The 23,099-nt window shown below is 45.0% G+C and overlaps 1 protein-coding gene across 1 annotated transcript; it reads right to left on the bottom strand.

Annotated features, from left to right (window-relative positions):
- Positions 1-14,977: 14,977 nt before the first annotated feature.
- On the bottom strand, positions 14,978-20,237 carry LOC115545314 (beta-galactoside-binding lectin). The gene is made up of 5 exons (XM_030358335.1): positions 20,088-20,237; positions 19,108-19,182; positions 17,580-17,659; positions 16,267-16,441; positions 14,978-15,170 (listed from the first exon to the last, which is right to left on the bottom strand). The coding sequence occupies exons 1-5, from the start codon at positions 20,097-20,099 to the stop codon at positions 15,024-15,026; spliced, it is 489 nt and encodes a 162-aa protein (XP_030214195.1). The 5' UTR covers positions 20,100-20,237; the 3' UTR covers positions 14,978-15,023.
- Between the last annotated feature and the right edge of the window lie 2,862 nt (positions 20,238-23,099).

Raw genomic sequence — 23,099 nt, forward strand, 5'->3', positions numbered from 1 at the left:
ATAACTTTCTTCAAACTTTCTTTAAAAAGTCTCACAAATGTGTCCAGAGTTTTCACCGGCCAGGTGAATATACATAATATTTAATATCCCATTTTTAAGATGTCTAACAAATGATAAGACTGGATGTCGCGATCAATGGCCAAGCCAGCAAATAGTTTGACGATAAAAGGGAATAAAACAAATGCTCAAAAGCACACCAGGTTATGAAAAGTTCTGAATGATGCCTGGAGTAGTGATCCCATCACCGCAAGAGAAAACTATTGGTTCTGATCAGCGCGTCTGGAGAGGTGCCCACATTTAAACCAGGCGTAATGACACGCGTAATGACAGCTGTCACTCCATTCAGAGCAGAGCAGCAGTAAAACCACACAAAGTGAAACAACCACAACTGATGTCCAGAGAAACACTGAAGGGATCAGTGGAAACGCTTGTTTCTTTATACTTACAGTCATGTTGCCGTCTGATCGGTTGAGTTTAGGTTCAGGGAGGAGAGGAGGCAGCAGATCAGAGTCCTGCCTGCTGGGAGGGTATTTATGGAGAGACGCGCTACGCATCTGTTTTCCAAAATGAGTGACGTATTCAGGAAGTTATTCAGAAAAAAAATCCTACCCAGCAAACATATAAGGGGCCTGTGTCGAGGCCAACAAGTCCATTAGACGTCGAGTCACAACTGGACTTAATTTCGAGCCTTTGCCGACATGGAAACATAATCTTAGAGGAATGGTGACTTTAAGGAAAATTTACCGAATAAACACTCCCAGCTAAATGTCTGCATCCAACAAGTCTAATGTAAGTCGAGTCACAATGTGACTTTATTTCAACCATGTCCGCAACAGGAAAAAACATGCCTAGGGAAATTGTGATTTCGAGGAAAGCTTGTTTGACAGTGTTGTGACAGAATAAACACTGTTTAAATTAACAAAGATATAACACTGTTACATCAGTGTGAACGGTAATGTTTTACACATGAATTGTGTTATTGAAAAGTGTTATTTCTGCTATCACTATCACAAAGTGCTATCACTGCTATGCTGACGACACTCAGCTATTTCTCTCTTTCCCCTCATCTGATAAAGCCCTGATTGCAACACGCATATCGGAATGTCTGGCGGACGTCAGCACCTGGACAACTGCCCATCACCTGAGGCTTAAGCTCAACAAAACCGAGCTCCTCCTAATCCCAGGGAAAGATTGCCCACACATGGACTTACTGGTCACCGTTGAGAATATCACTGTATTTCCTTCTCCAACTGCCAGAAACCTCGGTGTGGTATTGGACAATCAGTTATGCTGCACCGCAAACATCACTGCGGTGGCCCGATCCTGCAGATTTGCACTTTACAACATCCGCAGAATCCGTCCCTTCCTCACAAGGGAAGCAGCTCAGCTTCTAGTCCAATCACTGGTCATCTCCTGCCTCGACTACTGCAACTCACTCCTGGCTGGACTTCCTGCCTCTGCGATTAAACCCTTGCAGCGCATCCAGAATGTGGCAGCGCGCCTCGTGTTCAACCTACCGAAGTTCTCCCATGTGACCCCCCTGTTCCGGGACCTCCACTGGCTCCCTGTAGTAGCTCGCATCAAAATTAAGACGATGGCTCTGGCATACCATGCAGTCGATGGAACTGCCCCTGCCTACCTCCAAGCATTGGTAAAGCCACACACCCCAGCTCGATCCCTCCACTCAACTACCTCAGCTGGACGCCTGGTACCGCCATCGCTAAGAACTAGCAAAGGTCGATCAGCAAAGTCACAACTTTTCTCTTTTTGGGACCTCAGTGGTGGAACGAGCTCCCTGCCGTTCTCAGGACCACAGAGTTGCTCACTATCTTCCGAAAAAGACTCAAGACTCACCTGTTCAGAGTCCACCTAGACTTTGCATAGCCACCCTCCCCCTTCTGGCCACCATTGTACACTGTATTGTATTGTGTTGTATTGTATTATAGTACTTAACTGTGTAGCAACTGCAGTAGCTGCTATCATTGCATGGCTCGGAAAGCTAGCACGCTAACATTAGCTTAGACCCGAAAAGGGACGCAGCTACTTGCAACATCCCGTCTAGGGATGCTATGTTAGCTGTGCGTTGTTGAAAATAAAACACGTGAATAGTCGGGTGGAAAGCACTATTTCCGTGCATTAATCCTGTGAAGTTAATTTTGGGACCCATTCTTCTATTTTTCCGGTGATTATTCATAGCGAGAGCGGTGATAGTTTCTGATGTTGCTAGCTAAATGGACTTGATGTAGCCAACAGTTAGCCCTTTAGGCTGGCGGCCTCGATGTTGAGACTGTGTCTTCGTCCACTGAGCCTAGCACCAGTTAGCCCTTTAGGCTGGGGGCCTCGATGTTGAGACTGTGTCTTCGTCCACTGAGCCTAGCACCAGTTAGCCCTTTAGGCTGGGGGCCTAGATGTTGAGACTGTGTCTTCGTCCACTGAGCCTAGCACCAGTGTGTTGTTCAAATGAACAAGTGGTGACTCGGTGGTATCTGTGACAATGGCTTCATGGGGGGGGGGGGGGGGGGATACCGCCCATCGCTCTCCAACTACAGATAAGGCCTACAGTGGTCTTTAGTAAACGGCAGCTCCAGGCTAAAGTGTGGGTCTGAGAGAGAGAGAACTGGCTTCTGGCTTCCATAACAATCTTCGCTATTGCAGAAAATTCTAGTGAGAAATTATTCCGTTTTTATTTTTCAGCTGATAAAGCTCCAAATAGTTAATTACAGATTTCAAAGTCAAGCCTGTACGTACATAGACTAGTCAACGTATGTTATAGTTCAAATGGAATTATTAAGAGTGTCCTCTGTGGGGCTTATTGACAAACCCTTGTGTATTTTGGCAGTCAAACTTCTCACCCTTCCCCATCCTGGTACTGGTGTTTTCATGCACAAGATTATCGATGGCAGGAAATCTTTGTTTTGGGGGTTGACAGACTAAACATGCTCCATCATCAGAAGACGTGCTCTGTTGAGATGAATATCAGTTTTTTGTTGTTCCTTCTTTCCAGCTGCTGTGAAGAGATCAAATTACAAGACCACAGATACAGAAATCCAAGTAGCCATGAGTTTACCCCTGAAACATGCACCCGCCAGGACTGGGGGGGGTTTTGGTCCCAATAAAGCGACCAAAAATGAAATTAAAATGTTGTTCTTCTTTAAAGAAGATGTAGGGCCTACTACAAAATAATGTTTTGAATATTGCACTTTATACCCTGACATTTGTCTTTTGTTGAAGAGTATTAATGCTTGATTTAGAGTATTAATAACTAAACAAATATTATAGACAGATCTATCCAGCTCAACATTCAGACATGCAAGCGGAGCGCTTTTTGCCGCGAGTCACTTTGTTATCATACATTTTGGGGACCTGTGTGGTTCGTGCAGATTCGAAGAATTTATGGGGGGGGGGGTCAATCGGTGCGCACGTGCAGGTGTCAGTAATCCGTATTCTGACTCCATAACCACGGAGACCCCTCGAGCCTCCGAAGTAATGAAGAGTGATTCTGGAAATGATTTTGTTAGGGGACCTATCACAGCCCTTGCCGTCTCCGTTGCGTCGACAGATAGTTAAAAAATATTAGATGCGCATCCGCACGTAGAAATCGGAAATATTGACACATAAATAACTAGAGGGTGTACTGTACTGTCTGCGCGAACCATTCTGCAGCCTCTCTCTCTCTCTCTCTCTCTCTCTCTCTCTCTCTCTCTCTCTCTCTCTCTCTCTCTCTCTCTCTCTCTCTCTCTCTCTCTCTCTCTCTCTCTCTCTCTCTCTCTCTCTCTCTCTCTCTCTCTCTCTCTCTCTCTCTCTCTCTCTCGTTTCGTTTTGTGGAGCACGTTAATTGTCTGAGAAATGCACGTTCTGTGGAGCACATTCGTCTGAGTTTTTGAGAAGGTCTGCTTAAAAAATCTGAAATATTGACATATTATAACGAGCTGGGTTGATGAAGTTCTGTTATTACATTGTCATCCTTTTCGGTTAAAAGTTCAAAGAAGTTGTCCTCGAATGACCATTCCCCAGAGAGAGAGGGAGAGGGGGAGGGGGAGGGGGAGGGGGGGGGGGGGGGAGAGAGGGGGAGAGAGAGAGAGGGGGGGAGAGAGAGGGGGGGGGGGGGGGAGAGAGAGAGAGAGAGAGAGAGAGAGAGAGAGAGAGAGAGAGAGAGAGAGAGAGAGAGAGAGAGAGAGAGAGAGAGAGAGAGAGAGAGAGAGAGAGAGAGAGAGAGAGAGAGAGAGAGAGAGAGAGAGAGAGAGAGAGAGAGAGAGAGAGAGAGTAAGGGAGAGGGGAAGGTTAGGGTTAGGGGAGGGGGATGGTTAGTTTCCATTGGGCTGTTCTGGTCCGGTACTGCTTCACCACCCATAAGTCATATAAAGTAGACTAGTGTGTGGCTGCTGGTCTGAAAGTGTATTCGTATGATGCAAGTGTGGATCATTTTGTCATCAGAGTGAGATTTTGACAAAGGATTGTTGGGTTTCGATAGCAGAGTTTAAATTTGACATACAGTAGATGTGAATAGTATTTTCACAGTGTTGTGTCTTATTTGCTTGTGTGTTGAGTTTTGACGCAATGAGACAAGTTTTGCAAAAAACGTGTGTAACGCTCTGTAGTGGCAACTGTGGTAAGAACAATGTTGTCGTATGGTCTTTAAGATAACACAAGATGAGCTAAGATAAGATGGGCAATCATAACTTAATCACTGGAGGGGAGGGCTGAGGATTACACTGGCACTGCGGAGGCCGATGTTCGGTGGCATGAAGACCTGTTTCTTCCTCGCCTGACATTGGATTATTTGGCAGGACATGCGGCAGATCATCATGACTGCACATTTAGGGTACAATTACAGTATTTGTTGTTACTGTAAAGTGTTGTGTGTTGTTTACTATTTGAGTTCACGTAAAATCTTTATGGGTAATATTTTACAGTTTTTCTCAATCGTTTAAAGACGTTTCCTGCAACTATGGCTAAATTTCTCAAAACTAACTAAAAAAAGTTTACCATTTTGTCAAAACTCCACGAATCTCTTGCAAAGTGAGCAAAATCTCACAATACTGTGAATATATCATATAAATATTGCATTGAGACAATCATATCAGAATAGGTTACAATGCTTATTTGTCAATCCAATGAGCTCCAATGGGCTAAACTCAGGATCCCAGATTCCCAGAGTCATACTGTGTACACCTATAGTTGAAACTGCAACATTGTTGGAGTTCTGAGAATATACCAATGACACCTATGTTGGCAAAACTCACAGTACAGTAATTGGACAGATAAGTTAAATGAAAAACCCAACAGTTATAAAATGTTTAGACTCTCTTTCGGGGGATGTAATTATGAATTCACTGCACAAGTCCAAAACGGTAACAAAGCAAATGTTTATTTGTTACTGTAATACAGTAAAATGTTCAGCTGAACTGACTGCAAAAAAAGCTTTTCGTAGGCCAAAAAAAAAAAAAAAAAGAATATCAATGAGGTGAAACAGGTCTACATGTACATCAGTCTGTATCCCACCTCTGATCCTGATCAGTAGGAGCTCATCTACAACCCAGCAGAGCTCACCTGAGGCCTCTTCATGCTCTCCCACATGACTGCAGTGTTTTTCCAGTTGAGTTTGAATAGTTGAGAGCTGAGTGAGACCAATTGGTAATTGGGTGTGGCGTTTGGAAGGCCAGTGTTCTCGTGGTGAACCAAGTGGGCTAAATGAGGAGATTTTAGCTTAGAGTTTTGCAAAAATGTGATTTAGAATTTCTACATGCGTGAATACAATGGAATAGTCCGAGAGAGAGAGAGAGAGAGAGAGAGAGAGAGAGAGAGAGAGAGAGAGAGAGAGAGAGAGAGAGAGAGAGAGAGAGAGAGAGAGAGAGAGAGAGAGAGAGAGAGAGAGAGAGAGAGAGAGAGAGAGAGAGAGAGAGAGAGAGAGCACTTCAAATAAATTATCTTACAGAATATGATCGGAGGTCCATTGTGTCAGAGATAGTATAGTTATAGTACAGGTACAGAGATAGTATTTAGTATTGTATAGTTAAGCAATAGATCACGCCAGGCTGTGGTATGTGCTCATTATACCACTGTTAAGGGGCGTTGTCCGGCCCCGACGCGCAGCGGAGGGCCGGCGACCCCCTTCATATCGACATGAGAACGAAAAGGTGTGGCATGTTTTTTACAGTGGTAGATAAAAACTACACTCACTTAAAATACGTAACAGTTTAAATATAACTTTCTCAAACTATCTTTAAAGAGTCGCACAAACGTGTTCAGAGTTTTCAGGTGAATATACATAATATCTAATATCCCATGTTTAAGCTGTCGAACCAATGATAAGATTGGATGTCTCGATCAATTGCCAAGCCAGCAAATACTTTGACGATAAGGGAATAAAACAAGTTCACAAAAGCACACCAGGTTATGAAAAGTTATGAATGATGCCCCGAGTAGTGATCCCATCACCTCAAAAGACAACTATTGGTTCTGATCCGCGCGTCTGGAGAGGTGCCCACATTTAAACCAGGTGTAATGACACACGTAATGACAGCTGTCACTCCATTCAGAGCAGAGCAGCAGTAAAACCACACGGAGTGAAACAAACACAACTGATGTCCAGAGAAACACTGCAGGGATCAGTGGAAACGCTAGTTTCTTTATACTTACATTTCCACCCATGTTGCCGTCTTATCGGTTGAGTTTACGCGCAGGGAGGAGAGGAGGCAGCAGATCAGAGTCCTGCCTGCTGGGAGGGTATTTTTAGAGAGACGCGCTGAGTGACGTATTCAGGAAGATATTCAGAAAAAATAATCCTACCCAGCAGACATTCAAGCGACCTGTGTCGCAACCCTGTCTCATCAAAATTATGTATTCGGCATTCTCAATTACGTTTGTCAAAAAATGTATTTTGTCCGTGATAACGTTTTATTTAATGTATCGCAAATACGTTCGTTCTCAGCCAATTTTTTGCAATTTATTTACCTCTGGGATTATGTTTGGTTGAAACGTATCCCAGATATGTTAAATGTCAACGTATATCACATTATTGTCATTAAGGCATATTTCCCTTTTGGGGAACGTTTCATTTAACGTATTTTATTGAACAACCAACAAGGTTATAAAATACATCAATTCCTGGTTACATAGGCCTACAATACATGATTTATAATTATTTGGAAACGTCCCATCGCTGCCAGTACGGGTAACGGTTTTCTTGGGTATTCAAAACCCAGCGCAGAAAACAGTTGGGGTGTAATATGTATTGTATAATCTTCTTGAAAACTCAGTCAGAACTATTAAAAACCAGAGGATGCGCGGGGTTGGGCAGTGGACACACACATGCACCAACCCAGTACCAAGCCAAGGCGTGAAATAGATACGTTGGTCCACATCGCAAGGCGTGTTCAGGGTCAAGCTTTGCCTGACCCTGAACACGCGTTCCTCCATTCTAAATGAATGGAGGAATAGCACCAACCGGGGGCGAAACGTTCTCCTAGCATTTGGTGAAATTGTTACGTAGCCTATATTAATCTTTATTATCTGAATGAAAATGCAATATTTTAGGACAGATACACCATTAAACGTGTTTCTAATAACCTTTCTAGCGAGAAATATACCTTTTCCTTGCATAATAAGTGAATGTGTATGATCTTTATTAATCTTTCTTACCTGAATGGGAAATGCAATATTTTAGGACAGATTCACCATTAAACGTGTTTCTAATGACATTTCTAGCGAGAAATTTACTTTTTCCTTGAATAATCTTCAGTCAGTGATTGTGTATGATCTTTAGTTTTATAGTTATTAGGAAGATTTTATCGGCTCGTTCGCATGTTTCAACGACGTCTTTCTTGCCCGAAACTTGGCCCGATCAGACCCCGAGGGCAGGCCCCCCCTTCCTGCCCTCGGGGACCGACCGGGCCAAGTTTCGGTGCGGGGGTCCCAGTTAGGCCCTAGAATAAGGTATTCAAATTTCAGGGCAGTAGGACCTTCCTATCTCAAAAACAGGTTTTCCACCACATTCTGAACCATTAGGTCTTGCAGGCAACACTTCTGAGGGGCTTTGCCCAAATGACAGTCCATTTGGGAAAACATTTTTTTTTCTAAGGGCTAAAACTCCAAATCTCGGATATGTCGTTCTCTGGGCCCCGCGAAATGTGTGTAAACATTATAGCATCCCTAGCTATCTCGAAACGGCCGGAAAAGGGGCGTGACCTCCAACAGTATAGTAAATGTACATAAGACAGAGGTCTCCATTTTTTGTGGGATGGAGGTGTACATTTGTGGCTTAAGGTGTGTAGACACAGCTGGCCTGTGGCCACGTTTTTGAAGTCTGGGGTCAAAAGGTCAAAAGGAGCCGGCACCACGCCGCTTATGAGACAACAAAAAATGTATGTGTATTTCTTTCATAACCTTTTGTCATTATTAAAGAGAGGCCTGATTCTCAGATATGCATGTTAGATGGCTAGGGTGTAGGTCTGGGAAGAACTTCAGGCCAAGATCTTGCAAGCGAGCCGCTGGGTGAGGTGCAACGAGATGGAGCACTTGCTGAGTCAATTCTTGTTGGGCTGAAATCCCCAGGTTGATAATGATATGTGATAATGATATCAATACAATTTATGTATTTTCAACACTGGACTGGGCCTGTGAGTCAGAGTTCAGCACTGGAGAATACTGTGGTGCATCTCTCCCTTCAGCTCAGCCTTAATTGATGGCCCATCAAGGGGAGGGCCCCTCCCCCCCTGCACCTGGACTGCTGCTGCCTGACCCAACAGCGGTCTCTTAAAATAGCTGAATCAATTCATTAGTCAATCAGAAGTATGTAAATATCTTCCCGGTGGCGTAAGAGGGCGAACAACGCTTCCAGGCGATTGCAACGATGCCACACATGAGCATATTCGAACATGTTTAGTGGTAGTAATTAGCTGTCGAAATCTGAGGCCTTAATCAATAATGATCAGCTATTGATTTGCTTCCCGATAGAAATTTGTGACAAATGACATGTTATTTAGCATCTACGTGTTGAGTTGAGTCCAATGGCACCAAGCATGACACTCTAGCAAAAAGGTACATGTATTTTACATGGTATACCTATGGTCTAGGACATGATCTCGGTGTGGCACAAGGTCGAGCTTGGTCTCATTGGACTCAGCGCAACGTGTAGATGTTAAACCACATGTCATTTGTCAAAAATCTCCTTTGGGAAGCAAATCTATAGCTGGTCATTATTGATAAAGGCCTCCAAAATCGACAGCTAATTACTACCCCGAAACATATTCAGATATGGTCATGTGTGGCACCGTTGCAATCGCCTCGAAACGTAGATGTCAAAGGACACCTTGTTCGCCCTGTTACGCCACCGGGAAGATATTTTCATACTTCTAATAGATTGATTAACTATTTTAAGTCATATTTTTTCTTATTTTTCATATTTTAAGTCTGCTGGCAGCAGCACGTGCAGGGGGGGGGAGGGCCCCTGCCGTTAGCATGCGCCCTCCTTAGTTTGCATCAATTCCATAGCCAAGGACAAAGGTCGACATTACGTTGGGACTGAGGTCTAGAAAGGGGGGAGGGTAGTACGGTCTGTGTTGTCGATGCGGGTTAGGGGTGGGCGTGGAAGGGGGCGGGGTGGGTGTGGTGGGGACCTGATATGTCAGGTGCTCACACAGTTCACACAGTTATTCTAGCAATGACCACTAGGGGTGCACTCACACACACACACACACACACACACACACACACACACACACACACACACACACACACACACACACACACACACACACACACACACACTTTAAGTCCGGTGAAACCTACCCGACATGGACCAACAGGGATTTTGAAGGGTACATTGCCAAGCATGTTAAAATGGTGTTTTCTATCATTTGCAATGCTTGTGCCTCTGGGGACCTGGACTCAGGTCCCCACCGCACACGAGGTCCCCACGGGTTTGGTGTGCAATCAGGCTCAAGTCCCCACCAAGTAGCAAAAACAAGTACACACAAACACACACACACACCGGCACGCACACACACACACACATGCACACAAACACATATACATGCACACACACACACACACACACACACACACACACACACACACACACACACACACACACACACACACACACACACACACACACACACACACACACACACACACACACACACAATCACACACAGACAAAGAAACATGCACAAATATACACACACAGACACACACAGACACACATACAAGGCAAGGCAAGGCAATTTATTTATATAGCGCATTTCATACTCCAGGTAGACATAAGGTCTCTCAGCTTGGCAATATTTTTCAGGTGATAAAAAGATGTCCTAGTTACAGCTCTCTAGGGATGGGCAAAATGATTCTTTTCCGGGAACTAGTTCTTTCAGTTCAGTTCACTATAACGATTCGTTTATTTGATTCGGTCGTTTTGATTCGTTCGTTACGTCAGATTACATCTTAAAAAAATAAAAATAAAAAAAACTTTTTTCTATAATTTTTTATTGGTCATGGGTCCGGATAGGACCGTCAAGACCGCAGTCCGCCGTTTGGAGATGCCTGCTATATAGTAAATCGAACGTCCCACCAATATTTATACCACTTACTTACTCTCTATATTTCATTCATGGTTTTACATTTATAATTTTATTTTACTTTACATTTAATTCTTCATTGTTCAGGCATTACAGAACTTGCATGGTCATAAATAAAAAATACGAACTACAGTTTAATTTCTTTGTTTGTTCTTAAATTGACGTAGAATGGAGCAAAGACTCCTGGGATTGGGAAATGCGTTTATCCAATAAACGCTGGAGGTCAAGTCTATTTTCGAAAAAATGTAGGGGGATATATGAGTGGCCCCACGTCGAATGGTATGACCCAAGATACGTCAGACAGAGAAAGCGCGCATATTCGACGGTACCGCCTTGTCATTGGTTTACCCAGGTGCCATTCCAACACCATTGCTACCTCTCATTGGCTGAATCTTTGAGGAAGTTGTAGATTCAATCAATATGAGTCGCGGGGAGACGGAGCTCTGTTCGTTTGTATATTTTATTTACGTGACCATATGTTTGGTTTATGTTAAAAAAAATAATCAAAGAACCAGTTCTTCTTGTTTTGGGGAACCAGTTCTTGTCGTTCACGTTCGGGATTCGTTCGTTGTAACGAATCAGTCGCGACCGACACATCCCTACAGCTCTCATATGATTGTGAAAGTTGAGGTCGCTATCGATTATGACTCCAAGGTTTCTGACCTTAGTCCTAACTTCAAACCCCTTTGCCCTAAAAAGTGTAGCCATTTTGTCTTTTCCATCCTTCCTCCCAAATAAAATTACTTCGGTCTTCTCTTTGTTCAGTTGTAAAAAGTTTTGTGACAACCAACTATTTATTTGGTCTAGGCAGTCACATAGTGAGCCAAGGGGATCCTTATCAGTGGGTGACAGGGCTAAATAAAGTTGTGTGTCGTCTGCGTAGCTGTGATATGAAACCTGAGTGTTCTTTATAATCTGACCCAGTGGGAGCATGTAGAGATTAAAAAGTAGTGGCCCCAGGATTGACCCTTGTGGGACACCTGACGTCAAGGGTGCTAGAGCTGAGGTGTAGTTACCAAGGGCAACAAAGAAAGTTCTCTCCTACAGATAGGACTTCAGCCAGTTGATCACTCTGCCTGAAAGTCCAACCCCATGTTCTAATTGGTGTAGGAGTATGCTATGATCAATTGTATCAAAGGCTGCACTGAGGTCCAGTAATACAAGCACTGAAGTTTTACCAGAGTCTGAGTTGAGACGTATGTCATTCAGGACCTTTATAAGAGCTGTTTCAGTACTATGATTTGCCCGGAAGCCTGACTGAAACGGATCAAGGCAGCAATTTGCTGTTAAAAAATCGTTCAACTGATTAAAAAACACTTTCTCAATAAGTTTCCCAATAAAGGGCAAGTTGGATACGGGTCGGTAGTTATTTAATACTGATGGGTCTAGGCTTTTCTTCTTGAGCAGGGGCTTTACAACAGCCATTTTCAGGGATTCGGGGAAAATTCCTGACTGAAGTGACAAGTTCACAATTTGGAGTACACTGTCCGATAATAGATGAAAAATATTTTTTAAAAAGTTTGTAGGGATTGTGTCTAGACTGCAGGTGGAGGAGTTGAGGCTTTTTAAGGTTTTTTCTAGTGTATTAGTGTCTATCAGACTGAACTCTGACATGAGGGGATTGTTTTCCCTTAGGATGGCTAGTTCTGAACAATGAGCGGACTGTAATTGAGAACCAATGTTTGATCTGATGTTCTCAATTTTGCTTTTAAAAAATGAGGCAAATTCATCACATGACTTGCTTGAGAGCCGTTCTGAGGACAGTTTGGAGGGAGGATCTGTTAGCTTTCCAACCATCAGGAATAATGTACGGGTATTATTTATGTTGTTGTTTATTAGATCTGAGAAATAAGATTGTCTGGCCTTACATACCTCAAAATTGTATTTGCGGAGATTCTCTTTATGGATCCGTAGGTTAACTTGAAGTTTACTTTTCCTCCATTATCTTTCACTTTACCTACACTCTCTTCTCATGAGTTTAACGGTTGGACTATTTAACCATGAGGCTTTCTGTTTGCCGGTAATTGACTTAAGTTTAAGAGGGGCAACATTATTCATGATGGATTCCATTTTTGAATTAAAAAGTTCCGATAGATCATTCACAGAATCACCAGAGGTAGGGAAAACTGGAGTTTGTATGAGAGCTTGTTCAAAGAGAGCTGCTGTGTTTTCATTTATGATACTCCTCCCAGTCATTATGCAGCTACTCTGAATACAGGGGGACATAGATATATCAGAAAATAAACAGAAATGGTCAGATAGGGCCAAATCTTTGATTGTCATTGAGACACTGAGACCCTTAGTGATGATAAGGTCAAGAGTGTGACCATGGGAGTGAGTGGGGCCTTGGACATGCTGGGTAAGACTGAAAGTGTCCAATAGAGCAAGGAAATCTTTGGTGTATAGGTTGTCTGATTTGTCCACATGCAAATTGAAATCTCCTGAGATGATTAGACAGTCAAATTCAACACATATGATTGACAGGAGATCACTAAATTCATCTATAAAAGCTCTTTCAGACTGTTTGGGGGGTCTATAGATTGTCACCGTAAGAATCCGAGGGGAACCCTTAATTTGGACACACATATACTCAAATGATGAAAATTGACCATGACATAACTGTTTACATTGAAACAAAGTTTTGAATATTGTGGCTAAACCTCCCCCCTTTTTTGATTCTCTAAAAGACGACAGAAAATCGTAGTTAGGAGGAGCGGACTCAATGAGGGTGACAGCACTATTTGCTTCATTTAATAGCAGGAAATCAAGGTCATGTGTGGAGATGAGATCATTCATCAGAAATGACTTATTTGCAAGTGATGTAACATTCAAGAGAGCTAGCTTCACAGTGCGAGCCGGGGCCGACTCTTGTGAGTTATTTTGCAGCTGAAATGATGTGGAGAGCAGGTTTGAGAGATTCACATTGCGAGCTGTGCGCGTCACAGTCCTTCTGTGTCCGATCATCACGGGGATGTTCGACGATAAGGGAACGTGTCTCTGAGCGAAACGGTGGGAGGCGCTAGCGGCAAAGGTTTGGGAGAGTAGGGGGCGGTGGAGGCTGCAGGCTGCGGGCTGCGGTAGCTGCAGGCTGCGGTGGGGTCGCCGACTCCATCGGAAATGGCTGAGTGACCGACGGAGGTAGTCACACACACACACACACACACAGACACACAAAATGGTGGACAACGACAACTTCATAAATAAATCACCAGATGCTGATTATCATTGCTAAAGAAATCTTTTTTTAATCCACATCAGTTTTACGATTCAAGGAGGAAGGGCTGACGTGGCAACAACTGGTGATGATGGCCCAAGACAGGCCAGGGAGGAAGCGATTCATCAATGGCCGATGTTCTCAAAGGAATACAAAGGCCTAATGCCCCGTTTACACCATCCCGCTAATGGCCGCTAATGGCTGATGGACCACCGATGTGGAAGTCGGGGTGATTCGGGTGACATCGGGCTAAAAATGTATGATCGGGTCAATTTATCGGGGTAGCATTTACACATACCCGATGTTATAACGATAACATAACGATGTATGCCAGGGAAGACACCCGAAGTGCGTTTAGCGTCATTTGACGTCATTTCGAATGACGCCAAACACGTCAAATGACGCGTTTGGCGTCATTTGGCGTCATTTCGGGAGAAGGCAAAGGGGAGACTGGTTTAGACTGATATTTATTCATATATTTATTTATATTACAATAGCGATTTTATAATAATAGAACGCCGGTTCTAAATGGGCGAAGTACCCTGTAATTATAAAAGTAGGACATCCATCCATCACCCCCTATTTATACACAAGTGGCAGATTGAGGGTCTTCCTTAACACAATCTGGTCACTCACAATCGTTATTTGTCTAGGGTTCTCGAGGGTCTTTCGTGTGTTGAGGTTGCCGATATAAAGACGATAAAACACGATAAAGCGCGGAAGATTAACGAATATAGCCGATGTGCCCAGGAAAATTCCCGAACGATTTGCGATGTCTTACGTTATACTCCCGTTCTATTCCCGATTATAGCCGATTAGCCCATAGCAACACCTGGTAACCGATTCTACCCCGATTGACCCAAAATTCTTCGTTCTTTGCCGATGTTGCCCGTTGTTGCCCGATCATTGAGCATTTCTTCCCGTTTCTTCCCGTTGTCTAACGATGTTCCCGGGAAGAGTAACGGTGTTTCCCGATGCAACCACGCTATTTGCCGATGTAATAACGATAGCTGCTGATTTAGCCATCGGGCACCATCGGGGCCCACTATCGGGTAGGTGTAAACAGGGCATAAACAAAACAAATCAATCAGTTTTACCATTGCAGAAAAAGCATTGTAAAGAACATCTAACACAGGGATGTCAGAGGTTGATGCAGTGAGTGGTTCTCATCTGCCTGTGAACCGGTCTTCTGTGAGGAGAGGCCACCAGACTGAAGGAGGAGATCCAGCTCAGGGTTAGTTGATCTCAAAGCTGCGGATGAGGACGCCCTTGTCGAAGGAGAAGTCCTTGTACTCAGTCGCCCCCAGGCGGTTGGGGAAGTGGACCTCAGAGCCATCGCTCAGGATCACCAAGAACTCCTCATGGGTCAGGGTGACGGTGAACTAGAGAGAGAGAGAGAGAGAGAGAGAGAGAGAGAGAGAGAGAGAGAGAGAGAGAGAGAGAGAGAGAGAGAGAGAGAGAGAGAGAGAGAGAGAGAGAGAGAGAGAGAGAGAGAGAGAGAGAGAGAGAGAGAGAGAGAGAGAGAGAGAGAGAGAGAGAGAGAGAGAGAGAGAAAATGTATGTTCATACACTCAGGGCGCACTCACACTAGGCAAGTTTGCCTGTTCCGTGCTGCAGGAAGATTCAGCATGATTCCCCCCCTCCCCACTCCCCCAGCTGGCCCGTGGTCACACTGCTCCCAAAGGCCGTGGCCTGGGCACGATTGCTCCTTCATACATACGTCATCACGTCGTAATACGATAAATACGTCATCACCAAGCGTCCTCGCCGCCATAACAACAATGGAGAACAACAACGTGAATGCTGTCGTCAAATTTCAAGTAAACACTTGACTTCACTATCGCACCAACGTAAACCCACTTGTGAACCGCTTGCCGCCATTGTTTAAAATGATTGTTGTGGGGAAGAAGGGCATGGACCTATAAAGAAAGAAGGGTCGCGCAAGGACTACGTCATCCAGCTCACGTTGCGTATCCGCGTGTGAACGCGTGTCATCTCATTAGCATCTGTACTTTGACCACGGCACACCTCCCGAAGTGTGCCGTGGCCAAGGGGGCTGTTCCGTGCTGGAATACAGCTTGGTCACACTAGGCAAACGTTCCAGACTTTATTATGCAAATGAGCTCTGGCACGGTGCCGCGGCCCTAGTGTGAGTGGCCCCTTAATGTATGTTTATACAACCCCCATCTCCCTCGCCCTTCCTACCCCCCTCCCTCACCCCTCCCTTCCCCCTCTCCCTCCCCCTCCTCTAGCTCCCCCCTCCATCCCCCTCTCACCTTGAACGACTCATCGTAGTTTAAGGGGAACCCGCCCTCTCCCACCCTCACCCCTCTCCCCCTCTGACTCACCCCTCCCTCCCCCCTCTCCCCCCTTACTTTGAAGAGATTGTTGTAGTTGAAGGTGAACCCCCTCTCACCCTTCCCCCCCTTTCTCCCCCCCCCCCCCTATTCCCTTCCCTCCCCCCTCTTCCCCCCTCACCTTGAAGAGCTCTTTTTGTTTGAAGGGGAACAACCCGTGTTTGATCTCCTGCCTCCATCTCCCGCCCTGGTACGTGTTGTAGACCACCAAGTCCTTGTAGCGCACTGATGTTGTGTTCAACCACACGCTCATGTGGAACGCGATGTCGGCCCCGTAGTCGATGTTCATTAGGAAGCTGGAGGGAGGAGGAGGAGGAGGAGGAGGAGGAGGAGGGAGATGAGGAGGAGGAAGAGGAGGGGGAGGGGGAGGAGGAAGAGGGAGAGGAGGAGGAGGAGGAGGAGGAGGGGGAGGGAGAGGAGGAGGAGGAGGAGGAGGGAGAGGAGGGAGAGGAGGAGGAAGAGGAGGGGGAGGGGGAGGAGGAGGAGGAGGAGGAGGAGGGGGAGGGAGAGGAGGAGGGAGAGGAGGAGGAGGAGGAGGGAGATGAGGAGGAGGAAGAGGAGGAGGAGGAGGAAGAGGGAGAGGAGGAGGAGGAGGAGGAGGGAGATGAGGAGGAGGAAGAGGAGGAGGAGGAAGACCACCCGGTACTCATTAGTCACTACAGCTGCAGTACAATAACCGCGTCACGCATGGGACTGAAACTGCTCAAGTCACCGGTTCAGACCCCGATCCATCGATGAGTCGACTCATCGACTTCACGCTGATGTTACTTAACTGCATCTTTAAGATTGTGGAGAGATTATCGTGAGGGTTGGGGATTCTCTTTATCTGAATCCTTACAGCGGAACAGCTTCAAATAACATTCAACCCCAGGAGAACAGACTAGCAGGTGTGCTTGTGTGTGGGCTAGGCTAACTCAAGGCTTTAAATAGAGAGGCAAACTAAAGGGGAGGAGCCTATACAGCTGGCCCCTGAACCCAGCCCCCACCCTCATGATTAACCTTTGACCCCTGCACCCGGCCCCCACCCTCATGATTACCTTTGGCCCCTGAACCCAGCCCCCCTCCCTCATGATTAACCTTTGACCCCTGCACCCGGCCCCCACCCTCATGATTAACCTTTGCACCCGGCCCCCACCCTCATGATAAACCTTTGACCCCTGAACCCGCCCCGACCCTCATGATTAACCTTTGGCCCCTGCACTCGGCCCCCACCCTCATGATTAACCTCTGAACTCCAGAACTGGACTTGGAAGGATTCCTATTGCAGTTCAACTTCCTTCAGTAAAGTGACAAAATCCAACAAGGAAACGTTCCAAGCTTTTTGTTCTAAATATATAGGAGGACAGATTCATGGGCCACCTGCGCGTGGAGGACACCGCCCCCTAGTGGGTGAAAGTGTTAGCGCGACGGGACGGTGGATCCACTGATACTCACCGTCGAACACCAGTCTTTGGGATCCCGGTGATTGTCAACGTGTGGCCCACCTTCAGGGGCAGGTTATTCACCACCATGTCCTGTTAGGGAGGGGGAGAGAGAGAGAGAGAGAGAGAGAGAGAGAGAGAGAGAGAGAGAGAGAGAGAGAGAGAGAGAGAGAGAGAGAGAGAGAGAGAGAGAGAGAGAGAGAGAGAGAGAGAGAGAGAGAGAGAGAGAGAGAGAGAGAGAATGATCAAGAAGAGGGATAGAGAGAATAATCCAGAAGAGAGCGAGAGAGAGAGAAAAAGAGAGAAAGAGAGAGAGAGAGAGAGAGAAAAAGAGAGGGATAAAAAGAGAGAGAGAGAGAGAGAGAGAGATAAAGAGAGAGAGAGAGAGAGAGAGAGAGAGAGAGAGAGAGAGAGAGAGAGAGAGAGAGAGAGAGAGAGAGAGAGAGAGAGAGAGAGAGAGAGAGAGAGAGAGAGAGAGAGAGAATAATCAAGAAGAGAGAGAGAGAGAGAGAGAGAGAGAGAGAGAGAGAGAGAGAGAAAGGGAGAGGGAGAGGGAGAGAAAGGGAGAGGGAGAGAGAGAGAGAGAGAAACATGGTTTGAGCAGCAGACTTCCTGTGTCCACCACCGCCTCAGACCAACATATGCTCTCCATCAGCAGACATGGACCCTCTCAGTCCGTCTGCTGGCTTCCCTCGTGGGGTCTGGCCTCTAAACTGAGGCCTGCTAATACTGAAACTACTCACTCCTGATGCTACTACTGCTAATCTATAGTTCTACTGGTCACACTTCCTCAGGTTGAACCGGAAGAAGGAAGGTAGTATGGTCTCAGTCAGATGTTGGCAGTTTACGATTTGTACATAACTTTTACAAACAGTATTTAACAAATTGTGTTTCAGTAAAATCGACATGAGAACGAATAGGTGTGGCATCTTTCTTACAATTGATAGATTAATCCTACACTCACTTCAAATAGGTTACAGTTTGACAATAACTTTCTTCAAACTATTTTTAAAAAGTCGCACAAACGTGTTCAGAGTTTTCACCGGCCAGGTGAATATATGTAATGTTTAATATCCCATGTTTAAGCTGTCAAACCAATGATAAGACTGGATGTCTCGATCAATGGCCAAGCCAGCAAATAGTTTGACGATAAAAGGGAATAAAACAAATGCACAAAAGCACACCAGGTTATGAAAGGTTATGAATGATGCCCGGAGTAGTGATCCCATCACCGCAAGGGAAAACTATTGGTTCTGATCCGCGCGTCAGGAGAGGTGCCCATGTATGGCAAGCCATCCCCGCCAGAAAACGACTTCATTCAGTCACGTATCACCTTCATTACGGTGTAAAAAACACAATGTGAAAAAACTGTGTTTTTTACACCGTATTGCGCAAAGAATGCCGCTTTTTACGCCGCAATGAAGTCCTTCAAGAGCGTAAAAAGCATACCCCGTTTTCTGGCGGGGTTGACTTGCCATAGCCCGTTTTTAAACCACTTGTATCAGTGGAATCAGTGGAAACGTTCTTTTCTTTATACTTACAGTTATGTAGCTGAACGATCGGTTGGGTTGACTCGCAGGGAGGAGAGGAGGCAGGAGGAGGAGGAGGAGGAGGAGCTGTTTGATATAAATACACTGGTTTATTACAGGTTGAGACATGGTTTGAGCAGCAGACGTCCTGTGTCCACCACCGCCTCAGACCAACATATGCTCTCCATCAGCAGACATGGACCCTCTCAGTCCGTCTGCTGGCTTCCCTCGTGGGGTCTGGCCTCTAAACTGAGGCCTGCTAATACTGAAACTACTCACTCCTGATTCTGCTACTGCTAATCTATAGTTCTACTGGTCACACTTCCTCAGGTTTAACTGGAAGAAGGAAGGTAGTATGGTCTCAGTCAGATGTTGGCACCTTCTGTTTAGTTCAAGATTAGAATTTTTTTATAAAAGGATAACTTTTACAGGCATTATTCAACAAATTGTGTGTCAGCAAATCGACATGAGAACGAAAAGGTGTGTCATGTCTCTTACAATGATAGAGTTATCCTACACTCACTTCAAATAGGTTACAGTTTAAATATAACTTTCTTCAAACTATATTTAAAAAGTCGCACAAACGTGTCCAGAGTTTTCACTGGCCAGGTGAATTTATATAATATTTAATATCCCATGTTTAAGCTGTCTAACCAATGATAAGACTGGATGTCTCGATCAATGGCCAAGCCAGCAAATAGTTTGACGATAAAAGGGAATAAAACAAATGCACAAAAGCAAAACAGGTTATGAAAAGTTATGAATGATGCCCGGAGTAGTGATCCCATCACCGCAAGAGACAACTATTGGTTCTGATCCGCGCGTTTGGAGAGGTGCCCACATTTAAACCAGGCGTAATGACACGCGTAATGACAGCTGTCACTCCATTCAGAGCAGAGCAGCAGTAAAACCACACGGAGTGAAACAAACACAACTGATGTCCAGAGAAACACTGCAGGGATCAGTGGTAATGCTTGTTTCTTTATACTTACAGTTCCAGCCATGTTGCCGAGTTTACGCGCAGGGAGGAGAGGAGGCAGCAGATGAGAGTTCTGTCTGCTGGGAGGGTATTTATAGAGACGCGCTCCGCTTCTGTTTTCCAAAATGAGTGACTTATTCAGGGAGATATTCAGGAAAAAGAATCCTAACCAGCAAACATTTAAGCGACCTGTGTCGAGGGAGGCCAACCAGTCCATTAGACGTCGAGTCACAACGGGACTTAATTTCGAGATTTTGGCGACATGAAAACATAATCTTAGAGGAATGGTGACTTAAAGGAAAATTAATTTTAGAGTGGTGCAACCGAATAAACACTCCCAGCTAAATGTCTGCATCCAACAAGTCTAATGAAAGTCGAGTCACAATGTGACTTTATTTCAACCATGTGCGCGACATGAAAACATGCCTTGGGAAAAGGTGATTTCGAGGAAAACAGTGTTGTGACTGAATAAACACTGTTTAAATTAACAAAGATACAACTTCGTAACATGAGTCTGAACAGTGTTGTTTTACACATGAATTGTGTTATTGAAAAGTGTTATTTATTTCAAACGTATGGTTTGTGGTATGGTTTATAGCCAATATAGGGGCTATAACTCGAGCATTACCTCGAGTTGCATGTAGGAAAAAAATTGTCATTTCCCACCAACACGTAATCCCTGCAAGTAATCCCTTTGGCCTCCAACGCATGGGCAAACTGTGATATCAGTTCGCCGTCAAGTTCGGCACTTCGGGCATTTCTTCGCTGTTTTCTTGGTTTTGGCACGCACATTTCTCTACACAGCGCCCCCTACAGCTTCGTAGTAGATATTTTACAACACTGTCGTAACAACTCGTTGACGACCCTTCCCCATGCACTTCTACGCGAGCCATGTGCATTTGTTTTCAAAGAAGCCGGCGAATGCGAAGTAGATGTTCATAAAGTGTAGGCAAGGTTATACATTTTTAAAATGGTGTTTTTGTATTGCTATAAACATATATCCATCCTTTTTTATAGTTGACGGGGAGAATTTATATCTTAGATTATAATTGTTTTATCTTAGGTTGAACAGAACAATCAGTGTAAGAGTGTTGGCCAACATAATAATCTAAATAAACAAGAACCTGGATTCGGGGATTCAGGCCCCGTCCACACGAAGCCGATTTCATGGCGAAACCGCAAAGGTATTGTACGGTTCGGCCTTCCGTCCACACGAAGCCAGCGAATCCGCTGACCGAAACCGCAAACTTCTGAAACCACCCTCGGAGGTGGTTTCAAATCTACCCGGTTTCGTTTTGGATTCGTGTGGACGCCTGAAGCCGACTGAAACAGTAAACCATGACGTCATCGCCCCACCCCTCGACGCTCTAGCCCATGACTGTTAAGCCCGCGGTGTCTCACCCTTTATGCGCATGCTCGCCTCTTCTTCTTATTTATTTTCCTTCTGGATTGCTGTAGCAGAAGCAGTGCCCCTTATGGGCCTGGAATGTGTACTACAGCGTTTCTACAGATGTACCCGGTTTCGCTTGACTCCGTCTTTACGGAGATACTCCGAAACCGGATAGATCGAAACCGTAACTGTTTCGGCTTCGTGTGGACGGGGCCTCAGTCTGTATCTGCGGGACGAGACAGACGAACAGCAAAACACCCATGGAAACAAAGGTGTTTATATGGTTGCAACCAAGCAAGCTAGAAACATACAGGGCTCACAACATAACGGTCGAGAAAACAATTTTTACAGGGCTCACAACAAAATGGTTGAGCAAACACATTATTACAGAGACTATCAATATCAAGAATACCACGAAGACAAAGTTCACCCAAGGGTACTTTCAATTTCAAAAGCAACACGGCCAAGTCGGCGTCTGATTTGCAGTCTTCTTTTTCTTTCAGTTCACGCTATTCCTGAAAAGCTTGCCCAGCGTTTACTCGTGTCTGGCCTCTCTGTCGGTCAGTCTCCCTTTTCTCTTCTTCTGTTCCTCCGACATTGGGTTTCTGTCTCTTTTTAGTCGGCTGATCTATGATGAATGTAACAATCCCTTAGTTACTTGTGTTTATATCGAGCCGGTTCCGTGTTTGGGGGTTTGTGCCGTAAAGCAATTCGTTACTTTGCGAGACCCGAGACTCCCTTCTCATGTTAATAGGATATTACGCAGTCATATCATATCAAATGATCTAGGTGTTTAGCATTTGAACCACATATTTTATCACATGTGTGTGTATGTGCCTTGGTCTATTGGTCCTGTTGATGATGCAGTTTGAGGAAATGTTTGCTGGAATTGAGAAGTAAAGTCCAATGGTTGTAAATGATTACAACATTGAGAAATATTTACTTACCTACATTCAGTACAAAATCTGTGCCTGTTGTGGGTTTGGTGGTTGTGTCAATGTCCGACTTTATCTGAGTATTTAGTGACTTGGCTTAAAAGTTAATTTCATGCAGGTTGAATTAATTTCGTCTGTACAACGTTGAAACAACTGGATTGATTTTGTCTGTGTCTTATTGAAACGAAGAGTGTCGAAATACCGACGCCAGAAAAATGTTCATATCAGCCCCTCAACTAGGCGTTGTATCGACCTCCATGACCAACGTTGATTAGACAGCTGATCGACGTCTATGTTGATCATGTTGCTTTATAGCCTGCCTCCGCCCGCCTGAGTACTTCCGCAAAATGTTCATTTCCCTTCGGTCCTACGTCTGGGTTTGCTGTATATTCACGGGTTTTCTCCGTCCAAATTCTGTGCATACAATCAGCGAACAGAGGGAGTGGCTGAGAACAATGACGTTAAAGTCAGCTCTCGTTGACGGACATCTTTACGCACGATGTTGTTGTTTTTTACAGCCTATGCACAACGTAATTCCCGGCTGGTCCCGGCGCATGACATACGCCACGACCAAACGTTATCGATTGGTTATGTCAGATCCAGAGTGGCACTGGGCAGATCCAATAGTTTTAAACTTCAACAGGTCCGCCTTCAAGTGAGTTGACTTTAGTAAATTGAGTGGGTCCAGACTCTCTGTGCA

The sequence above is a fragment of the Gadus morhua genome, chromosome 6, assembly GCF_902167405.1.
Source record: "Gadus morhua chromosome 6, gadMor3.0, whole genome shotgun sequence".
Taxonomy (NCBI): Eukaryota; Metazoa; Chordata; class Actinopteri; order Gadiformes; family Gadidae; genus Gadus; species Gadus morhua.